This window comes from Mus caroli, unplaced genomic scaffold, assembly GCF_978045245.1.
Source record: "Mus caroli unplaced genomic scaffold, Mus_caroli_1 scaffold_11, whole genome shotgun sequence".
NCBI lineage: Eukaryota > Metazoa > Chordata > Mammalia > Rodentia > Muridae > Mus > Mus caroli.
Window position 1 is genome coordinate 105883306 of NW_028227266.1, and position 24323 is coordinate 105907628.

The window sequence follows — 24323 nt, forward strand, 5'->3', positions numbered from 1 at the left end:
AAAGAAAAAAAAAAGATATCATGAATCACAGGCATGATATTTTTTTTTTTCAAGACAAGGATTCTCTCTGTAGCCCTGGCTGTCCTGGAACTCACTTTGTAGATCAGGCTGGCTTTGAACTCAGAAATCCACCTGCCTCTGCCTCCCAAGTGCTGGGATTAAAGGCATGTGCCACTACTGCCTGGCTGATAAATTAATTTTTATACAGTGTAAACTATCTCCTTATGAAACAGGATGCTAAGAAAATGAAATGATGAGGTTCTGAGAAAAAATGTTTAGCAAACATTCATCTAAGAAAGGATTGTACTGAAAATATATAAAGAATTCAATTCAATAATATGAAACATATATTTAAAAATGGAAAAAGGAACTAGAGAGATGTTTCAATGGTTAAAGTGCTTGCCATGCAAGAAAGAAGACAGAAATGTGGATTCTCAGAATTTACATCAATATGCCTCTCTTGATAACTCCAGCCTTGGAATTCGGAAGGCAGAAAATCCGTGGAGCAGCATGGTTAACTAGAATCTGGTAGGCTCAAGATATAATCGAGAGAGACTCTGCCACAGACAGGCAGACAGAGAAAGGGACAGACAGAGAGACAGACAGACAGACAGACAGAGAGACAGAGAGAATAAACATGGAGAACAATCAAGTAAGATTCCCAACTGACATCAACCTGAGACCTCCACACACACATATGTGCATTCCCACATACAACTGTACCCACATATATGCAAACACATATACTGCACACACACACACACACACACATGGAAAAGACAAAAACATAGAAAAAAGATTTGAATAGCTTCTTTACCAAAGACTACATAGGGATGGAAAGTAAGTGGGCAAAAATATCACTAAGCTGAATAACTGCTTATATTCCTCAGACGTTTAAAAGTAATTATGGTCAAAAGAGTCAAATTTACTCATGAGAATTTTTTTAAAACAGCATCTCATTTTATATTCCTGGCTGGAATGGAACTCACTATGCAGAGGAGTATTATAGAACTCACAGACATTCTTGTGCCCCATCGCCAGAGTTAGAATTAAAGGTGTGTGCCCAGCAGAACTATTTACAATTTTCTGAGAAACCACCATGCTGATGTTCAGAGTAGTTGTCCAGTTTGCAGTCCCACCAGCGATGTAGTGTTCCCATTTTTCCACATCTTTGCCAGCATGTGATATTGCTTGATTTTTGATCTTAACCGTTCTGATTGGAAGCTTTGGTCATTTTGATTTAGGATGTTGAACATTTCTTTTAGTGCTTCTTGGACATCCAAGATTCCTCTGTTGAGAATTCTCTGTTTATCTCTGAACTCCATGTTTTAACTGTCTTATTTGATTTGTTGGAGTCTAACTTCTTGAGTTCTTCATATATTTTGGATATTAGCCCTCTATCAGGTGTAGACCTGAAGACCCAGCTATATCCCTCCTGGGCATATACCCAAAATATGCTCCACAATATCACAAAGATACATGTACACTATGTTCATAGTAGCCTTATTCATAATAGCCAGAAACTAGAAGCAACAGAGATGTCCCTCAACCAAAGAATGAATACAGAAAATGTGGCTCACTTACACAATGGAATACTCTTCAGCTATTTAAAACAAGGACATCATGAATTTTGCAGACAAATGGATGGAACTAGAAAATATCCTGAGTGAGGTAATCCAGACACAAAAGGACATACATAGTATGTACTCACTGATAAACAGATATTAGCCAAAAAGTACAGAATACTCATGCTACAACCCACAACCTAAGAGATGAAACAAGAAGAAAAGCCCAAGTGAGGATCCTTCACTCACACTTAGAAGGGGAACAAAATAATAATGTGAGGCAGAGAGAGGGAGGGACCTGGGTAAAGAGGGGAGGAGGAGAAAGGGGAATAGGATTAGGTATGGGGGGAGACAGGAGAAAAGCCAACAGGGCAAGAAGAATGAATTGAAATATGCAGCTGCCAGGGGTAGGGAGTAGAGGGAACCTCTAGAAATTACCAGAGACCTGGGATGGGGGTGTTGTCTCAGGACTCACTGTAGGTAGCCTTAGCTGAACTGCCCAGCAGTGGGAAGATAGAACCTGAAGAGACCACCTCCAGTAGAAAGATAGGGCCCCCAGTGCAGGGATGGGGTCATACAATCATCTTCAGATTTCCACCCAAAATTGTTCGTGTCTAAAAGAAATGCAGGGACAAAACTGGAGCAGAGATTGAAGGAAAGGCCATCCAGGGACTGGCCCAACTTGGGATCCATCCCATGGGTGCGCACCAAACTCTGGCACTATTACTGATGCTATGTTGTACTTGCAGACATGGCTGTCCTCTGAGAGGCTCTACCAGCAGCTGACTGAGTCAGATGCATGTACTTATAGCCAACCATTGGACTGAGATTGGGGATCCCTATGGAAGAGTTAGGGGAAGTATTGAAGAAACTGAAGGGGATGGCAACCCCATAGGAAGACTAAGAGTGTCAACTAACCTGGACCTGTGGGAGCTCCCAGAGATTAAGCCACCAAAGATCATACACACATAGGCTGATCCGTGGCCCCTGGCACATATGTAGCAGAGGACTGCTTTGTCTGGCCTCAGTGGGAGAGGATGAGCCTAATCCTGTAGAGCCCTGATGCCCCAGGGAGGAAGTTTACCCAGGGAAGGCACCCTCTCAAAGGTGAAGGGGATGAAGAGTAGGGGGAAGAACTCTCCAAGGGGGGATTGGGAGGGAGCAACATTTTGGATGTAAATAAATAAAATAATTGATAATAATGATGATGATAACAAAATTAAAGGTATGAACTATCATACCTGGCCCTACATACAGATTTTGACCAACACCAATATACTCACATGACAGTGATAAGTCATTCTTTCTCTTAAACAAAAGTTAAATATTTTGATTTACTACTTGATCTCTTTCCAGAGAAGAGAGATGATTAGTGTTCCCCTCTTGTTTGTTTGGCTGAAATAGGACAGTATTCCTGGATGGCTTGTAACTTGCTATGTAGATTGGATTGGCATCAAATTTGTCATGTTCCTCTTGCCTCTGTCTCCCCAGTGCTCAACTTACAGGTATGTACTACTGTCTTCCCAATTTTTCTCTTTAGTGAGATTTATTGAAAGAGAATGTTACATTTAGTTGTCTTTATAATGATGAACTAGGGACAGACACTATTTGAAATTACATTAATTTCATATTATAAAACAAGTCTTACAAATTAATTCCATAATTTGAATCTGTGACAAGTCTAATGTATCTCTATTTTAAGATTACTTGCTTTTATGAACATTGTTAATTCCTGTGTGGCACTGTATTTCATATACCTCACTGCTGGCAATTAATTCATCCCTACAGCAAAAGCTTGGTGAATGAGGTGTACAGAGGCAAAGGCAAAATTGCTCATCTTAACTGCAGTCTTTCTAAAGACTTAGTTTTAGAAATACATTCAGCTTCCTCAAATAAAATCAGTTGAATTCTCTCTCCCAGTTCTTTCAGTTTAGTTGCTATTCTTCATGTCTGGTAATCCCTGGAGATGGATGCTCACCACTTAGCACCTCTCTCATGATAACTGGCCAGGTGCTTGAAAATTGGCAAGTAGCCCCAAGGTTGTCCTACAGTGTACATCCTACAGATTAGGAAATCTAATATTTCCTCCTAGAGTCATTTCTTAACTTAGATCACTTAGCTTTATTTTTCAAGTTCCTCCAGTTTCCCCAGCACATTATCACAGATAGAGCAAATATGCTCAAAGGGTTTGTTTCATAAAAGCAATGAGAGCCCAGTGCCATGGCCTCCAGATTCATATTTATTTTCTGCTTTCCTCTTCTCTTCAACAAAATCTTACTGTTCACCAACACAGGAAAAACTAAAGAGCAGAGCTACTTTGGTGGCATCAGAACATGTCTGTAACAAATGCAGGGTTTTCTTACAATGTTCCCAGCCCTTGCCCTTTTACTTTTTCAACAAATTGTCACTGACTTTCATCATGTTTTTAGGGCTGGAATCCAGCACATCCTTTTCCAGGGTAGAGCTGGGTGATTCTGCCACATGCCCTCCTAAACCAGCCAGGTATATCCTGGGGTCAACATCCAGTGCCCTGGCTTTGTCAGGTCACCCCTGCTTGCATAGCAACTTACCTTTAAGATTCCACCAAGACTCACACACTGCTGCACTTCACCCAACCTATCCACCCACCCAGACCACCATACCCTTCTCCAGGTCTACTCCATTGACTCTGACTCTCCCCTGCATACACTCTCTCCAACCAGACAGATGTAATCTGGACCCCATATCCTGTGCCTAGGCCTAATCTGGCTAGTCCTGCTTGCACAATAACCAATTCTTAGACTCCCTCTGGGACCCACCCCATGTACCTCTCAATCCACATTCTAACTTCACAACCTCTCATACCACACCTATCTTCTTCACACAGGCAGATCTACCCCGGACATTTCAGGCTTGGACCAGAAGACACATCCTGTATACCAGTTCAGTTCTTCTGTTCACCTGACTTCATGTCACCCAAGCTATTTCCTATATTAGGCTCAACTTGCCTGCACATCTTCTTTTCTGCCCCAAACTGTTCTATCTATATCATTCTTAGAACAAAGGAAGTCCATATGCTCAGATCTCATTGCAAATATGAACAATATGAAAGATCAAACCAGTATCTTCTTTCCAGAACCTACCAATCCTGTAGAAAGATTTGCCAACACACTCCCAAATTCTTTCTATGAAGTCAGATTCACTCTAGTACCAAAACAAGGTAAGGACACAACAACAAAAGAAAACTATAGACTAGCAATATCTCTGATGAACTTTCAATACTTATAAACAAAATATGGGCATATATAAAAAATAGTTTTCATCATGGTCAAGTTGGCTTTACCCATGAAATTCCAGGATGGTTCACCATATGCTAGTCAATAAATGTAATAAAACATATAAATGAACTTGCAAGTCCAATGGGCCTCTCTTTCCAGTGATGGCCGACTGGCCATCTTTCAATACATATGCAGCTAGAGACAAGAGCTCCGGGGTACTAGTTAGTTCATAATGTTGTTCCAACTATAGGGTTGCAGATCCCTTTAGCTCCTTGGGTACTTTCTCTAGCTTCTCCATTGGGAGCCCTGTGATGCATCCAATAGCTGACTGTGAGCATCCACTTCTGTGTTTGCTAGGCCCCGGCATAGTCTCACAAGAGACAGCTATATTTGGGTCCTTTCAGCAAAATCTTGCTAGTGTATGCAATGGTGTCAGCGTTTGGAAGCTGATTATGGGATGGATCCCTGGATATGGCAGTCTCTAGATGGTCCATCCTTTCATCACAGATTGAAGCTTTGTCTCTGTAACTCCTTCCATGGGTGTTTTGTTCCCAATTCCTGTAGATTGCTTTTTATCATGTTTAGGTATGGGCCTTGAATTCCTGATCTTTCCAAGACTTTTATCATGAATGGGTGTTGGATCTTGTCAAATGTTTTTTCAGCATCTAACGAGATGACCATGTGGTTTTTGTCTTTGAGTTTGTTTATATACTGGATTACGTTGATGGATTTCCGTATATTGAACCATCCCTGCATCCCTGGGATGAAACCTACTTGGTCAGGATGGATGATTGTTTTGATGTGTTCTTGGATTCGGTTAGCAAGAACTTTATTAAGGATTTTTGCATCAATATTCATAAGGGATATTGGTCTGAAGTTTTCTATCTTTGTTGGGTCTTTTTGTGGTTTAGGTATCAGAGTAATTGTGGCTTCATAGAATGAGTTGGGTAGAGTACCTTCTGTTTCTATTTTGTGGAATAGTTTGTGAAGAACTGGGATTAGATCTTCTTTGAAGGTCTTATCAGAACTCTGCACTAAACCCATCTGGTCCTGGGATTTTTTTGGTTGGGAGACTATTAATGACTGCTTCTATTTCTTTGGGGGATATAGGGCTGTTTAGATCATTAACCTGATCTTAGAAAATTGGACATAGTACTACCGGAGGATCCAGCAATACCTCTCCCAGGCATATATCCAGAAGATGTCCCAACCGGTAAGAAGGACACATGCTCCACTATGTTCATAGCAGCCTTATTTATAATAGCCAGAAGCTGGAAAGAACCCAGATGCCCCTCAACAGAGGAATGGATACAGAAATTATGGTACATTTACACAATGGAGTACTACTCAGCTATTAAAAAGAATGAATTTATGAAATTCCTAGCCAAATGGATGGACCTGGAGGGCATCATCTTGAGTGAGGTAACACAATCACAAAGGAACTCACACAATATGTATTCACTGATAAGTGGATATTAGCCCAAAACTTAGGATACCCAAGATATAAGATACAATTTGCTAAACGCATGAAACTCAAGAAGAATCAAGACCAAAGTGTGGACACTATGCCCCTTCTTAGAATTGGGAACAAAACACCCATGGAAGGAGTTACAGAGACAAAGCTTCGAGCTGTGATGAAAGGATGGACCATCTAGAGACTGCCATACCCAGGGATCCATCCCATAATCAGCTTCCAAACGCTGACACCATTGCATACACTAGCAAGATTTTGCTGAAAGGACCCAAATATAGCTGTCTCTTGTGAGACTATGCCGGGGCCTAGCAAACACAGAAGTGGATGCTCACAGTCAGCTATTGGATGTATCACAGGGCTCCCAATGGAGAAGCTAGAGAAAGTACCCAAGGAGCTAAAGGGATCTGCAACCCTATAGTTGGAACAACATGATGAACTAACCAGTACCCCGGAGCTCTTGTCTCTAGCTGCATATGTATCGAAAGATGGCCAAAAGAATGGGAATGGGTGGGTAGGGAAGTGGGGGGGGCATGGGGGACGTTTGGGATAGCATTGGAAATGTAATTGAGGAAAATATGTAATAAAAAATATTAAAAAAAGAGTATATAAAGAACTCAATACACAAAGAATAAAAATTCATGTGACCTATTAAAAAAAAGGCCAGTACCTAATAAGAGAGTTCCCAAAACCTGGGGGTGTGTGGAGGCTAAGAAAAATATCAAAAAGTGTTCACCATCCCTAGTGATTAAGGAAACTCAAATCAAATCAACTTTCAGATTTCGTTTAGTCCCAGTGAGAATGGCAAATATCAAAAACAAATAAAAAAAAAAACCAAACACACAAAAAACAATGAACAACTTATGCTGGAAGGGGTATGAGGGAAAGGGAACCCTCCATCACTGTTGGTGGGTCTGCAATCAGGTGCAGCCACTATGGAAATCAGTGGGGAGAATTCTCAAACAGCTAAAAACAAATCTACTTTATGATTCTGCTATTCTGCTCCTTGGTATATGCCATATTCTACTCTACAGATACGTTCATAGCTTCTCTATTTAAATAGCTAGGAAACGTAAAAGGAAACAACCTAGATGTCCTTCAACTGCTAACTAGATAATGAAAATGTGGTACATCTGCTCTATGGGATACTTTTAGTGGTAAAGAAAAAGATCGTATTGTGTGAGGCAATTCAGACCCAGAAATATATCAGAGGCTTCTAGATCCAAATCTTCAGATGTGAGTATAAATCCTGAATAACTGCAGAAATTAGGAAAATAAAAAGGGTCTGCTCCTTGGGTAGGTGGGTCAAGAAGCAATAGAGAGAGATCAAAAGGGTGCAAGTGATCTGACTGGGGAAAGAGAAAAGGAGAACTCTAATTAGAGAGAAGGAGGGAGATAAGTACAGAGGAAGGAGTGATGAGGGTAAAAATAAAAGTAAGGATATTTGATAAACTCAGAAAATCAAAGCTATTCCCAGCACTTGGGAGGCAGAGGCAGGTGGATTTCTGAGTTCGAGGCCAGCCTAGTCTACAAAGTGAGTTCCAGGACAGCCAGGGCTATACAGAGAAACCCTGTCTCGAAAAAACAAAAAAAAACAAAAACCAAAGCTATTAACTATCTACTTAAAATAAACACTGAAATACATAAGTCTGTGTATAAACATGTCTATGAACTTATATATAAATATATAGTTTAAACAATATTTTCTCATTTGGGTTGACAATGTTCCTTTGAAGATTCAAAGACCATCTAACAAAACCCACAAGATGAGGAATGTAAAGCCCTCTTTTGGAGTTGTTGGTCAGGTTGTCCAAAAGATACTATACTTTTGCTATAAACATCGTAGAATACTGCTATTACCCTTTGTTGTTTCCGCAGAGGTAAAAGGTAAGTCTCTATTGCTGAAGACATCATGCACAGAACCTACATAATCCTGATTTGGAGCTGACCTGAATGCCTTCTCCCTGAGAATTAGCTTTTATGGTACCGAAGCTATGTAAGCTTCCAAAGGAGAAAACTAACCAAGTCTTGCTCAGCTCTGATGCCTATGAGCTACAACTAGCATGGCACAATATCCCGACGGTTATAGTAGTGGTATGCATACTTTTTCTCCCTCAATATAATATTGGCATAAGTACTTTGGTGGTAACTAACAGCTCCCATTGGATTTAAGACCTGCTTTAACAAGAGGGAAATCAGGGCTGGTACTGGAAATCTAGCCAACTACCCAGGCTAGTGAAGTTATGGATCTTAAAAAAGAACCTACAGAGCACACGCCTTTGATCCCAGCACTCAGGAGGCAGAGGCAGGTGGATTTCTGAGTTCAAGGCCAGCTTGGTCTACAAAGTGAGTTCCAGGACAGCCAGGGCTATACAGAGAAACCCTGTCTTGAAAAACCAAAAAAAAAAAAAAAAAAAAAAAGAACCTACAACCATCATTTTACTAAACAAATATAATCCCTACCTACATTTTAAATACTATACTTATACCTACAGATAAGTGTGGTCTTCATCTCTCATCAAGGAAATATCTCTTTGCAACAAACATAGAGACAGAAAACCATTACTAATCAACATGCCAGGTTATAGAGCACACCTCCAATAGATACACCTGCAAAACAATTTCCAAACTTAAAGCTCAGGGAACACTGCAGAAAGACCAGAACAATTAGGGAGTCAGAAGATAGGGAGCTTGCTGTGAGGCTGTGTCTCCTAGCCATGATAAAGTTATACTCATAAAGTGTTACTAACATGACTAAACATGAACTAATCAAATGCAACAATAGAATGTTAAAGTGGGCAAAGGAAAGACTACAGGCCCCAACCCTAAACAAAGAACTACAGACAACAACAGAATGCTAAGAGTGGGAGAAATAGTCTCTCCCAGAAAAAACACCAATTGGTTATACAATACCAAACAGTCAGTCCTTAAAACATACGTAAGTAGCATACAGACTCAGCAGGTTATATTTAGGAGTGTATAGTGAGTGAGTGAGTGAGTGAGTGTCAACACATACATATATAACAACATGAATTTGAAAGAGATCAAGGAGGGATATATAGGATGTTTTGGAGAACAAAAAAGGAAGGAGGAAATGATATAATCTCCTTCGCAGGGATGGAAATGGAGAGGAGCCTGAGGAAAAGCAGTTCCAACGACAGGCCCAAAATAGGATCCAGTTCAAGGGGAGGTCCCAAGGCCTGACACTATTACTGAAGCTATCATGACCACACTCTGGAAGACCCAACAAGCAGCTGAAAGAGTCAGATGCAGATATTTGCACCCAACCAACGGATAAAAGCTGCTGACCCCTTTGATTGAATTAGGGAGAGGCTGGAAGAAGCTGAGGAGGAGGGTAACCCTGTAGGAGGACCAGCAGTCTCAATTAACCTACACCCTACCCGCTCCTCTCCTCCTCAAGATCTCTCAAACACTGGACCAACAACCAGGCAGCATACACCAGCTGATATGAGGCTCCCAACACATATACAGCAGAGGACTGCTGGATATGGGTTTCATCAGAGAAGATGCACCTAACCCTCAGGAAACTGGAGACCCCAGGGAGTTTAGAGGTCTGGTTGGGAATGGGGGTGGGGAAATCCTCATGGAGGCAGTGGGTGGGGAGAAGATATGGGAAGTGGAACAGTTGAAGGGTGGACAGGGCGGGGGAATAAAACCTGTAGTGAAATAAATAAATAAATAAATAAATGACAGACAGAAAGAAAAAAATAGTCAGAAAAAAAATTCACATTAAACTAGGAACATAAAAACAAAATTATTCTTTACCAAGTTTTTGAGACTAATAAGACAAAGAGAAGCCAAAATCTGAAACATAATGTAAAACTGCTACACATAGTAAAGGGACTCTGGCCAGCCCAGCCTGACAAACATGGTTCTAGCAGGCCTTGCCCTTCAACCCCAATTCCCTCTGACATGAGATTACATTCCTAAAGTTAGCTGCCAAGGTCTATTTCTTCCTCCTAAGGCTGACTATGACTACCAAGGTTCAGTTATCAAAGCATTCAAGTCCTACAATCAAAAGCCCCCTTTGGTTCAACTAATTAACATGCCCAATTAAAATTAAACACTTCCTCTTAAACAGGGTTTCCTCCTTTTTCTTTATAAACTGCCATCTGCCTATGGGCCACATCTGTCTCCCATCCATCCAGAGGTAGTTTTTTCCCCTTCCCAGACAAAAAACCCTGCCACCTCTCTTGTTCCCTTCCCCTTCTACCTTGTCTTTTTCTCCTATCTTTGTCTCTTATTTTCTGCTCTCTGTCCCTTTAGGGCAAATAAATCTCCCTTGTGCTGAGGACTTTGTCTTGGGGTCCTGAGCCAATAAGTTTCCTTTCACACAGAAAGAGATAGACCAACTGCTGGGGCAGAAAACAGGAAGCCATGAAGAGGTATTCAAATGGGCTCTTGAAATGTGACTAGCCTTTTATTATTTGGCAAGTAGTAATGGTAACAAGAAAAGGATTTGAAGAGAAGACAGTCAGGAGACTCTGAAGTATGATGTAGCTTGTCCCACAATGATGCTCAGAGCATGAGTTTAAAAGACACTGGGAAGCTGGAGGGTAATCAACGGTGTTGTTCAGCACTGTGAAATCATATAAGGATTCTTCAAACTTGCTTATTATGACTAGTTAGAAGCTTGTTCAAAATGTGTATCTTGGGGCACCTCCTTAGGCATTCTACAGCAAAATCCCTTCAAATCATAGCTCAGTCTTGAAAGCTCAACCCCAGAAGCAGCACAAAATTTCCAGTGTTTAGAATGGTGGCATGGGAGGTGGGGGAGTGCTGGAGAGATGACTCAGTGGTTAAGAGCACTGACTGCTCTCCCGGAAGTCCTGAGTTCAAATCCCATCAACCACATGGTGGCTCACAACAATCCCTATTGAGATCTGATGCTCTCTTCTAGTGTGTCTGAAGACAGCTACAGTGTACTTACATATGATAATAAATAAATCTTTGGGCCACAGTGAGCAGAGCCGGAGTGAGCCAAGATCCTGACTTTAATTCCCAGCAACCACATGATGGCTCACAAACATCTGTACAGCTACAGTGTTATTCATATACATAAGATAAATAAATAAATCTTTAGAATGGTGGCATGGACATGGAAGCCAGGTTAGTGACACAGGAAACCATGACAATACCAACAAGCCACTGTTAGTTTGACTAAAGAGATAACGAGATCTGAGATATACTTAAGGAGACAGAGTTGACAGAGTTGACCAGATTTAGCAGTTGGCTGGATGTGATAGAATCAACCAGAGAGGATATAGAAAAGTGAGACATTTGAATTTGAGGTGTGGGACATGTAGGTGAACAGAAAATCCAAGTTTGAAGTTCAGCAAAAATGTAGATTATACTCTCGTACTCATCATCTTGCTCTAGAGAGCTCTATGAGAACACGTTAGCTAGCCTATCACCTATGTGAGACACTCCAGTTCCTCTGAGTAAAGTTCATGCCTACCTCCTACTTCAATAGGAAGTAGGAATAGGAACTGCTGAATCTGGATACCAACTTGAGTTGGGGCCTGCCTACACTTGAGATTAGTAAATTCTTGGGACTTGAGTATAAGGAAGAATTCAACTTGGGAAGCCTTAGGGACACACTGCCAGGGTGTTTAGTTGAGAAGGCTACAATCAACACCCAAGGAGAAAAGGAATGTCTGACAGAATCATACTGAGTTTAGGCCTTAGGGGGCTTGGGCTGTAAAGGGTGTGGAGGTCAGTGAACATGAGTGTGAAAATTAGAGAACATATCCTGTATCAGTATTAATGTGTAAAAGAATGATAGAGCTAGGTGGTAACACATCCCTTTAAAACCAACACTAGGGAGGCAGAGGCACAAAGTCAGCCTCGTCTACAGAGCAAGTTCCAGGACAGCTAGGAACACAGAGAAATCCTGTCCTGAAAAACCTAAACAAACGAATGAATAAATAAGTAGACATATATACTAAGCCAATAAAGACATCTGTGTGGGTCCAGTGATTTATCTGACATTCTATGGTATCTGAGTATTCAGTAACTGGAGTCGATCCAATTTACATAGTTCAAGGCTATTGTATACATTTGTGGGGATGGGGGGAGGTTGTAAAAGCAGCTCTGGAACCTGTGGAATGAGCATTTGTTCAGGAGTATCAATGTTTGAAGAATTTAACAGTTTTGGTGATTGTACAGCTTCTAGGACGACCTGTCTACCATTACCAGTGGGTAACTGAGGTCTTATAAGTCAGTGCCTAAGGAAGCCTGCAACTGATGCCATTCGGTTGGGTACTGCTCAGTAGGTATTAGCTTCCTGGAATCTAAAAAGTATAGCATCTTATTTTTGCATTCCAAGTTTTAAAAGTAAATGTTTTAAAATAAGTACTATATTATTAACAAGTTACTACATCCAGTATTCTTAAACTACATTTTAGATGGAGTAGTTTGACTAAATAATCAGCAGGTACCTTAATTCGGTTCTTGAAAACAAAGGTTCTTAATCTTTCGTATACATTAGACTCATATAAGTTCTCTTGATTTAACTGTCCCAGGCAATGACATGGGTACTGGCAACTGTGAACTGAAGTCAGTATGCAGAAAAGGATAAGTCTACTGGCATAAGCTGAGTATGGCATAGCCTATAATCCTAGCATTTGAAAGAGAGAGGCAAGCTGCGTGAGGTGAAATGCTGTCTTAACAGCAAGATAAAACAAAGTAAACCTTTTGTCTAAAACCTGTTCTTTTAAGCATGACCTTTCCTTTTACATTATTGTTATGAGTAATAGACTCAGCAGTCAACCAATAGCCAATTGACACTTCCCTTATTTCGAAGAAAATGCTACTTGAATGTGTATCTTTATGGACATTTTCTTTTTCTTTTTTTTATCAGCTGCTACAGCCTAAGCTAAATAATAACTTTAGTTGTTGTTGTTTGCTTTTATTTTTTATTGGATATTTTCTTTATTTACATTTCAAATGTTATCCCCTTTCCCAGTTTCCCTCCCTCCTGGAAACACCCTAGCACATCCTACTTCTATGAGGGTGTTCCTCCACCCACCCACTCCCACATCCCTGCCCTCGAGTCCCCTATACTGGAGCATCTATTGAGCCTTCACAGGACCAAGGACCTCTCCTTCCATTGATGCATGGCAAGGCCATCCTCTGCTACATATGCAGCTGGAGCCATGTGTACTCCTTGTTGATGGCTTAGTCCCTGGGAGTTCTGTAGGGTCTGGTTGGTTGATATTGTTGTTCTTCCTATGGGGTTGCAAACCCCTTCAGGTCCTTCAGCTTTATGAACATTTTCAATGCCTAGCTTATAAGTCTCTGTTTTGATAACATAGTTTATTTACAGTAATACATACAAATCTACGGATGTAACAATTACTTTGCTTATGTAACTACCATGCAAACCTTGTTACAGAATGCTACTGGCCCTCCAACACCTTCCCACCCCTCACACCCACCTATTCTTACTAAATTCCTAGGCATTTAGAAACAGTATTCAGATCTGTTCTTTTAGGCTTACTTACTCTTAAATCTGATACAAATGAGATTTCATGTATTATATGAACTCTGACTTTTAAGATTCATTCTTGTTATAGATGTCATTTTTCTTAATTGTTAATGAGTATTACACTATGTGAACATACTTCAATTATTTGCTCATTCTCCTATTGATATTTTTGGGTATTATGAGCTTTCATTAGACATTTTTGTTTTGTATTTTGTTTGTTTTGCAACAGGGTTTCTCTGTGTAACCCTAGCTGTCCTAGAATTCACTCTGTAAAACAAGTTGGCCTCAAACTCAACAATTTGCCCACCTCTGCCCAACAAGTCCTGGGATTAAAGGCATGTGTCACCACCTGGTGCTCTTTGAGTATTTTTATCAACCTAGGTCTTATTTTCCTTTGGTTTGCTGAGGAAGGAAATTGCTAGGACAAAGGCTAGGCATGCTTATCTCTATTAAGAACTTATCCAAAATAGGTGGGCACACAGGAGGGCAGTGTTGCAGTACAAAGGGTAGTACTGTGGAGGGCAGTGGGCACTGGGGCTACTTTGGGTCATAGCGATTACCAGAGTTGTTGGTGTCTTGTGTCCACCAAACAGTGTGCAGCATCTGTAGGCTGTGTGGTGCAGGCTCTGGAGCATGGAGGTGTTTCGGTACAAGTGGACCAACTATCTCACATGTTGGCACCCTTGTTGGTTTATTCTAGACAATGGAATTCTGTCCTACTAACATCCATAGGATGATGTCTTCAAAGGAAGTATAAACATGGCAGTTTGTGAGATTAAAGCCCATTCAACAGACAACACAGGAATAAAATTAACAATTTCCAGGAAAACAGCATGTCTTAGTCAGGGTTTCTATTCCCGGACAAACATCATGACCAAGAACCAAGTTGAGGAGGAAAGGGTTTATTCAGCTTACACTTCCACATTGCTGTTCATCACCAAAGGAAGTCAGGACTGGAACTCAAGCAGGTCAGGATGGAGTTGATGCAGAGGCCATGGAGGGATGTTACTGCCTCCCCTGGCTTACTCAGATCACTTTCTTATAGAACCAAGACTACCAGCCCAGGGATGGCACCACCCACAATGGGCCCTCCCCACTTGATCACTAATTGAGAAAATGCCTTACAGATGGATCTCATGGAGACATTTCCTCCATTGAAGTTCCTTTCTCTGTGAAAACTCTGGCCTGTATCAAGTTGACACACAAAACCAGCCAGTACACAGCATTTCTACATGAGGGCAGTAAATGCCACCAAGAAACAAGGTGCTGGTTGCCCTTAGGAGCTCATGTTTGACTGACAACAGGACTAAGAAAGAAAAAGAAACAGGAGACTAGTAATCTTGGAAAACCAAACTGTCTGAATTTCACCTCTATTGTGATCAGAACAGGCTTGAATAATCCAGGAGTTTGTATACCATGCTAAGAATTATCCATGAATAAGACTTATTCCCTGTAATTGTTCAACAAAACACTTGAGGAATGTGTAGAGATAGCAAATGCCGAGTGTAAACCTGAGATGTTTCAAAGGCCTCATCTGGATCCCTCAGTTTCTCTTATGTTTCCCTCTGTGCAGACGATGAGGGATCTGTTAGCCACCCTAGTTCCTGCAGTTCAGAGAGGAGCAGTTGTTCTATGACAGACCAAGCATCTGCCCTTCACTGACTTTCTCTCTCAGGGACAGAATCTTGTGATGATAGTTCACTTGAGGACCCAGACAGACCTCTTCCCTGTCCAGGAAACATGCTTGGTTATGATTCAGCATCAGTAACCATTCCTGAAGAAAGCAATTTGATGGCCAAAATACAATTAGAAGAACCTCTTCCACCGTCTTCATGAGGAAACTGATGTGTTGAGCTTCCTCTCAGCATTGCTGTTCAAAAGCTGCTGTATTTAAACTCATTACACAAAATAGTTTCCCCTTTTGCTTAGGATTTCTCTGTACTTAATAGAATGTTGTAAACAAAACCCACATATATTTTAATTGTTCTATAGTTCATTCACAAGAGTATTTTCCAAGTAACTTCAGAGTATGGATGAACATTTTTTTAAACAAATGATGGTATAACATTTTGACATTCATAAGGAAAATGAAGATATTTTCTAAAAAATTATAAGGTACTGACAGCTCGATGAATATATAATAGCTTATATATATGAAATTTTACTAGGTTTATTTGACAAACATGTGATATATGTAACTTCTGCATGGACCAAGGTCATTTCATCCCAGATATGTGAGTTATGGCAGTAGTCTGATAGCGATTGAAGCATACTGCTTTAATCTAAGTATCTTTAGCCCAATTACTATGATATATTGAGCATTTTTTAAAAACCAGACTGGTAACTAGCCTGAGAGCACACCCAGCAACCATAAACTGCACCCCATATCCTGTGCTCCATTTCCTTTCCCACAGCTCTGCCTGCAATCCCAGAGGCTTGACAACCAGGGACAACCAGGTAAGGCTGTGGCCTAAGCCCTTGCCTACCATATTCCACTAAAACTGTGATGAGCCTTTCTGTTCTGCTGGGACTGAGTAGACTGAGAACTCCAACTGGCTGAATAAACACCTAACCCTGGAGAAACTTGAGGAGGCCTGAGAGGATAGGGTGGGGTGAGGTGGGAACATCCTCTTGGAGACTGAAGGAATGGGATGAGGAAATGCCAGAGGGTGGACCAGGAGGGGTATAACAACTGAACTGTAAAAATCATTAAAGATAATTTAAAATATTTCTATTTTTATTAAAAGAGCTTGAAAGAAAAGGATACCCTTTTATGTATTTAGGTAGAAAATTTAAATGAGCAATCAAGCTATTTAGCAGAGTCTTTTACAAGCTTGATTTAAAGAACCACTATGAAATATAATAACTTTCTGTGGGGTGGGATCATTTTAGTAATAATGAACCAAACTGAAGATGAATAATCAGCAGAATCTAATTTCAAGTGAATTCAAATCTATTCCATGACCAGGGTAAACTATCTAGAATGTACTCTCTCAAAAAGCAGCAGCCAGCCACAATGGCAGATGCCATTAAAATAAAATATTTATTTAGCAATATTTAGATAAAATATTATTTTCTACCTAAATTTTGAGGTTTTGTGTTATGATTATTTATATGTATGTATGTATGTATGTATGTGTGTATATATATATAAAATTTGAAATTATACTTCCCATTTCCCAAATTTTTCCTTTGGGTAACAAACAATAATTGTGGGTTCCTGGTTCCTGTTAACTGCTAACAACATTCCTAATCCTAATCTCAAACTTCCTATCATTTGTGCTATTTTCACAACTTTATCTATTTTGGGATTACCTTAATATCCGTTATCTCTTGCTCTATGGCACTAGACCTGCCCTACTCTGTGCTGACACTGTCATCAGTTCCTAGATGCTGGGGTCTTGGGGAAAATAAGCTGTCACTGGGGATTGATTGGACCCCAAGCTTACACATGCTAAGCATGTGCTCTACAACTGAGCTACACACTACCCTCACAGCGCCTTGCCTTTGCTTTTAAACACTGTTCAATACATTCCTCAAAGTAAGTCTTAATGAACTGGCTGACCAGACAGAACTAAGTACTTAAGAGTGTTTCCATTCCCACGTGAGGATTCAAATATCTACTTTTAAAAGTCTTTTCTGTCTTGAGACTTTTTTTTCTTCTCTCTCTCTGTCTCTCTGTCTCTCTGTCTCTCTGTCTCTTTGTCTCTCTGTCTCTCTGTCTCTCTGTCTCTCTCTCTCTCTCTCTGCATGCTTGTTTGTTTGTTGGAAGACAGTCTTCCTGTGTCATCCAGGTTTGCTTTGATCTTATGTTTCTCCTATCTCTAGTTGCTTTTTCTTTGCTTTGTTGGTTTTTGTTTTTGTTTTGTTCAAGTCAGATATATGTCTCATTATGTAGCTTCTGGCTATCTTAGAACTCACTACGTAGACCAGTCTGATCTTTAATAAGTGCAGTTCTAAGGTCTGGCAATTTTTTTTTTACACTACTTGGGGAAGAGAAATGCATGTTCTAGCTTGTTGGGAAAATTCTCTCCTTTCACAAAACCATCTCCAACCACTAGAATCTGTGTCTTAGGGAACCCAGCTACAGAGTCCTTCAGGCATTAAAATTACAAAGGCAATAGACATAGGCTTTAAACTTAAGTACCAGGTCTCAGACAAACACAAATTAGTTTAATCTCTCCTAGTAAAATATATTCAACAACAACAAACTTTCTAAATTCATAAAACTCTTAAACTCTAATGATTTGACTTTTAATGTTTATATTTTCATCCAAGCATTCTTTAATTGTTTTTCAAATTTGCCATCTAGTCTAGGAGACACTGTGATTAGGGGCGGGAAGGAGTGCGCTCTGACTTATTCTGCCTATGACTCTGGGAAAGGACAGAATGTCTTAATATGAATTCATCCAGATTCTAGAGTGCTACTTTTTCAACTACAGACTTCACATTGGGAGTCTATCTTGTAAGATTATAACAAGTTTGTTCACCTCATCTGTTCATCTCATTTTAAGTTTGGTAACATCTTTGTTTGCATAAATCATATTCTAAGAAAAAAGAACTGAAGGGGAATTAGTCTGTGTGATGATTTAGACACCAAATCTCATCCAAAGACCTATATGTTGAAGGTGTGTTTCATAGAGTAGTGATATTAAGAGGACCTGTCCCTTTAAAAGGTTGGAACATTAGTCCTTTGAGAGGATGTGCCCTCTTGATATCCTGGTAAATGAATTTTCTGAATTGAGGTCAGAAGAGTCATTCTGCTCTAATTTATGCTCTGTTCATAGGAGTTACAATTTCTTATAAAGAACATAAAACGTTTAAAAAACATCTAAGTTTAAACTGTTTTTATCCATATCTGTAGAATGACACATTGACTCCTTTTTACACTGACTGGCACTGTCTGTCCCACCTGAGCAGTGAACTCAGAACATAGAGATAATAAACATGGGACAACAGCATCTGATCTTACTCATGGATGACAGAAGGCAAACCCTTAACCACAGGCTACAGAACATATCTAAAGTCAAAGTTTCACTCTTGAGTCTGGTCTTCTGAGACTCTGAACAATGGGCTAGAGGCCCATGTCTCAGGACAGTTAAGACAGCTGGAGTTTACCAGGACTTAATGAATGTTCTATAATTAGCTGCCTGAGCACCTGCAGATAAGCTCTAGTTGCATTATAAGACATGCCCTCTTCTGCAGAAGGAAACAAAATGTTAACTTTAATAAACAGATTGCTCACCTATAATTTAAAAAGAAAATTTCTCTCCGGTGGCTCTTAAGTTCTCAGACCCAAATTATCTCATTTAAGTAGAAAGCTTAACTCTCAGACAGAGTCCTCTACTTCAATTACAGAAGTAGCTGATTTTTTTTTTAAAGTCTTTTACACAGGGATATTTTGGAAGCTGAGTAAACTCCAGAAAGATATGAGGATGTTTTAGCTTTCTTTGCATAACATCCATATAAAGATGGCTAAGCATAAAGGTTTACATGTGCTATCAATACAGGTAAATTTCTGAGGACAAGGTCTTACTCTCAGGACTCAACTACAAAGCCTGACATAGAAAAGACTCTGTAGGGAGTGTCAAGTGCATGATAAAATCAAACACTGGCACCTTAGGACTTCTGAAGACTGCTAAATTTGCAGAAGTTCAGAAAAAAACCCAGGACATTATAATACCATACACAGACACACCAGTAGTGCCAGAGAAAATACACCAAACAATGATATTCTTTTGTAAATAAGGAAATTTACATACTAGAAAAGATAGGTACTATTTTGGCAAGCTGTAGGGGTGTGGGTGTCACTCTCCTGGGCACAGAAAGCAGAGGCAGAGTGTAAAACCAAGGATTATTCTTACCTAGATTTCAGAGAGTTTGTCTTTGGGGGGCTTACCTGGAATGTCCCACAATCCTTTTTTGTCTTTCCCTTTGGAATGGGAATGCCTACCTCATCACTGTACTTTGGAAGTGTATAACTTTTTCATAAATTCACAGCTGGAGATAAATTTTGGCACAGGATGAATTATTTCTCAAGTCTCACCATATTCTGGTTTAGATATTTAGATGAGATTTTGGATATTAGAGTTGATGCTGGAACAAAGAATTCTGTTGGGACAAAGTGAATGTATTTCATATGTCAGAAAGATAGTCATTAGGGGACGATAGGGACAGAAGGTTATAAACCATGTTTGTGTCACTCTCAGATTCCTTCTGAAAATCTGAACCTATATAAAGAGTTGGTGTCTTTAAGAGGCAGTTAAGCCATGAGGGTAGAACTCTCAAGAGCGAGGGCTGGAGAGGCAGCTGATTAGTTTAGAGCACAGGAAATGTGAGTTAACTTGGCAACACCCATATGGGGTGGCTCACAACTGCCCGCAACTCCAGCTGCAGAGATCAAATGACTCTAATGTCCATGGGCACCTACACACAGGTGCACATGCCCATATACAAACATACATACACACGTGTTAAGATAAATATTTTTTTTATTTTTATTTATTTATTTATTTATTTTAGATTTTATTTATTTATTATATGTAAGTACACTGTAGCTGTCTTCAGACACTCCAGAAGAGGGCGCCAGATCTCGTTGCGGATGGTTGTGAGCCACCATGTGGTTGCTGGGATTTGAACTCTGGACCTTGGGAAGAGCAGTCGGGTGCTCTTACCCACTGAGCCATCTCACCAGCCCAAATATTTTTTTAAAAAAGGAATGAGAGTGGTGGGGGAAGAGAGGATGGATTTCTCTTTTGGTCGTGTAAAAATTATATTATTTATATATATATATATATATATATATATGTATATATATATATATATATATATATATATATGACAGCCATCTGTAAACTGAAAAAGATACTCTCCCTAAGCACTGGCTTAGCTGGCAGCTTCATGATGATCTTTCTAGCTTTTAGTACCATAAGGAATAACTCTTCCAGCCTATGACTTCTGTCATAGAAGCCTGAGTTAAGACATAATGCCCATACAGTAAAAATAATTAATAAATAAAATTCGTTATAGTTTGTAATTATACAAACTGTATAGATACAATCCTGCCTGTCTTATCAACTATAGATGCTATTACTACTCATATCGCATGATCATTAGCCTATCAATATTATTTATATGCTAAAGGGGAGCAGTGTTTTAATTTTTGTCAAGATCAGAGCACTGTACAACATGCAAATCAACATTTTCTTTCAACAGTTTTAACTTTCATTAACAAAAACATCCCCCAAATAAAAGCTATATTGGGCTGGTGAGATGGCTCAGTGGGTAAGAGCACCTGATTGCTCTTCTGAAGGTCCAGAGTTCAAATCCCAGCAACCACATGGTGGCTCACAACCATCCGTAACGAGATCTGGCGCCCTCTTCTGGAGTGTCTGAGGACAGCTACAGTGTACTTACATATAATAAATTAAAAAAAAAAAAAAGCTATATTAATGTACTCCAATGACGAGAAAACTCCCAAGTAATATAAAGAACCTCATGATTTTTTTCTCTTGGCTCCACTTGGTAAATGACCACAGAGAAATGTCTGAAATCTCTAAAATGGTATTTTGGCTACAAATGCTACCTCACACTAACTGGTCTTCGTGCCCTATAGACAAAAGGAAGCCTAGGGCCTCCTTAGTTTTCCTTACCATGAAGTCAGCAGGCAGTACTGTATTTATTTATAGCTACAAATCCAAAGTACAGTGTGAAGCAGATGTTTTGTTGCCTTTTTTCCAAAGCAAAGCAAAAGTGAGTGACAGTGCCAGCCTTCCTTTCTGCTCAGAAGGCTTCCCTCTCACAGGGCTTCAACAGCACAGAGGCCAAAGCTGCCCTCAGATCTAACACTTTTTCTTTGTGAGCCCTCCCACTCACATAGAGCAAAACCAGCCAGGGCCCAGTACTTTCTGTACTCTGGGACTGGTCATTTTTGCTACATTCTCTTTGCCCTTAAGATTCTCCTCTACCTTTTCTCTAGAATTAAACACAACACACTTTTTCTAAATCAGTAATAACCAAAACTTAATTTTGAGCTTCCACGTGTAAGTAGGTACAGAAGAAAAAGAAGCTACTCATGTTACAGATGTGCTCTGGAATATCCTCTGAAGGACACATATGTCAAAGGTTTTATTCCACTTGGTGATATCACTGAAAAGTGATGGGGAACAATAGGAAATTAGGCTTAACTGGAGGAAGTAGGTGATTGGACTACACCACTTAAGAGTACACTGAGATGTTAGCCCTCCTTCTGTCTCTTTCTACTTCCTGGTTGCCACATAGTAAGCATTTCACTCCATCAGTTCTTCAATGGTGCAATGCAATTCTACCTTACAACAAGCCTAAAACAACGAACACAGTCAACCATGGTCTGAAACCCTTGAGGCAGGGACTGAAATAAATCTCTTCTTGTAAGTTGCCTACCTCAGGTATGTTGTCACAGTGATGGACAGTGATGAACATGGCATAGTGTAGATGACTTCAGAGCTATCAGGAACTGGAGCCAAAGTCCCAGCTAACAAGACAAAGCTACTTTACTTCATCTCCTCAATGCATTTACTCTGAAGGCCAGAGTGGTCTTTGACCCATTCCATTCTAATAAATATAAATAACATAAATACAAACTTCAGCCAAAGTTCCCAGGAATCTTACCTGATCTGTTTGCCTTCTCTCATGTCATACAGAGAAAAGAAGACATCACTATCTTCACCAATGGTATTATAGGTGAAACTCTTCAGGCTGAAGAAGAAATGATGTGGTACTGGCATTCGACAGGTTTCCCCATGCCTTGGGCGCATTGTATCTACCTATCAAGGAAAGCAAAATATTGTGATTTATATTTTAGTTGCTCATTATATTCATTATTAAGAAACAAAAAATTACTAACTCACATTGTATTGGCAAAGGGACTATTAAATAGGTAGACTGAAGATGTTTCCTCTGGCAATATGGACTACTACAGCAGGCTTAGACTGAGCTGGCAAATACCTTATGCATTGATTTATACTGTTAGGTGGTAATAGTTACCATTCTCCCTATCATTTTATCTCTTCCCAAATAAACTCTTTTTAGTTCCCCAGTCTATTTTCTTAGAAAGATAGTGTAACACAATCAAGGTTTTAGGGAGGCAAACATGAGCTAAATACAATAATATACGTGCCATGTAAATGTCAAAAAAAAAAAAAAAGCCCATTGTTTTTATGTGGTTAAAATTTTTATTTACAAACTAGGCCCCTGAAAGGTGAATGGTGTTTGTTGTTTCTTGATGTTTTCATGTATATGATCTCTTAAAAGAAAGAGTTGAAGCAAAAGTGGGAAGTTTGGGGATGTTACTTACTTGGGATGTGCTCTGCTGTACACTCTGCCGGCTAGATAAATGCTATGGAAAAGAAACATACAAAGAGTCACTCTGTGGCGGAGGAGACTAACTTTAAGTCTCTCTAACCTATTCAGCCTACTATGCCTTTTACCGTTATTTCTCACTTAAAGAATATTATTCATACTCGATAGACACAACTAAGGCTCAGAGCAATGGACTGGTTTGCTGAAGGTCACACAACAAGAAGGTGGTGTGGTCTGTACGTGAAGCCCAAGCCCCTCTGTTCCTGAGTAATACCCAAGCTACATGAGTGTGGGTGCTTGTTACGAGATTTCTGATTTGGCAATATCTTTCACAGAGAATAATTTTCTATGCTGTTGAAGGCAGTTTCTTCAGGCTTTCTGTTCTCTTATCACTGGCTGAAACTACAAGATATAGATTACAGTTTGAGTTCTATCACTTAGGCTGTGCACTTTTTTTTTTTAGAAACTAATTTTAGGTTCTTTGAAACAACAGCTATGTAACAATCCCCATCGTACCTGCTAGACAGTGAAATCAGCATCTCTTATCAGATCAGCTATCCAAAGCTTGTTTTCTTTTGTCAGTAAGTTGTGGGAGTTTAAAGGTCAGATGAACAACTATTAATAAAAGGTTGTGCTTGCTAACCCTGCATTGTAATTCAGTCCTGGGACCTCTGAACAGCTGACTGTAAGGAAGACATGGGAAGTGAGGAGGTGGTTGGAAACATAAAGGGTGACTCTTCAGTTCTGGGCCCTTGTTGCTCTGAGGCAACACACAGGGTCTAAAACTAAAGCTATGGAATGAAGCGCTAGAGGAAGCAGGCCACAAGGTAGAAACAGTGCATTCAGAATGCAGTGCTGCGGTGAGCATCAGAAACTATGGGATTTCTTCTTGGCTTCCAAGTCCCTTTAAAAATTATAATCTCTTTAAGTTTTTAGCCAGGCTTCGTATGAATCTCACAGTACTGAGCCAGAAACATTCCAACCATTTTGCCCAAACTAAATCCAATCAGGAACTGACACAAGATGTCAGTAAGGAGGGCAAGCAGCTCCTTCACCTCTTCCTCCACACCTAGGTGGTGACATTTTAAAAAACAAAAAACAAAACAAAACAAAACAAAACAACAAAAACCATCCAAAACAAAACAAACCTCAAAACAATATATCTTTCCAATAGAGATTTC

At 39.9% G+C, this 24323-nt stretch overlaps 1 protein-coding gene and 1 pseudogene across 3 annotated transcripts in view; one reads left to right on the top strand and one right to left on the bottom strand.

The window, feature by feature from the left end:
• Dock3 (dedicator of cytokinesis 3) overlaps positions 1-24323 on the bottom strand; it is a 296390-nt gene that overhangs the window by 140422 nt on the left and 131645 nt on the right. For all 3 annotated transcript variants that reach the window (XM_021171370.3, XM_085827985.1, XM_085827986.1), the window contains exons 8-9: positions 23138-23179; positions 22453-22607 (exon numbers count right to left, since the gene is read on the bottom strand). In XM_021171370.3, coding sequence (XP_021027029.1) covers positions 22453-22607; positions 23138-23179 — 197 coding nt within the window. The remainder of the gene's footprint in view (positions 1-22452; positions 22608-23137; positions 23180-24323) is intronic.
• On the top strand, positions 8060-15832 carry LOC110301389 (pleckstrin homology domain-containing family A member 3 pseudogene; annotated as a pseudogene).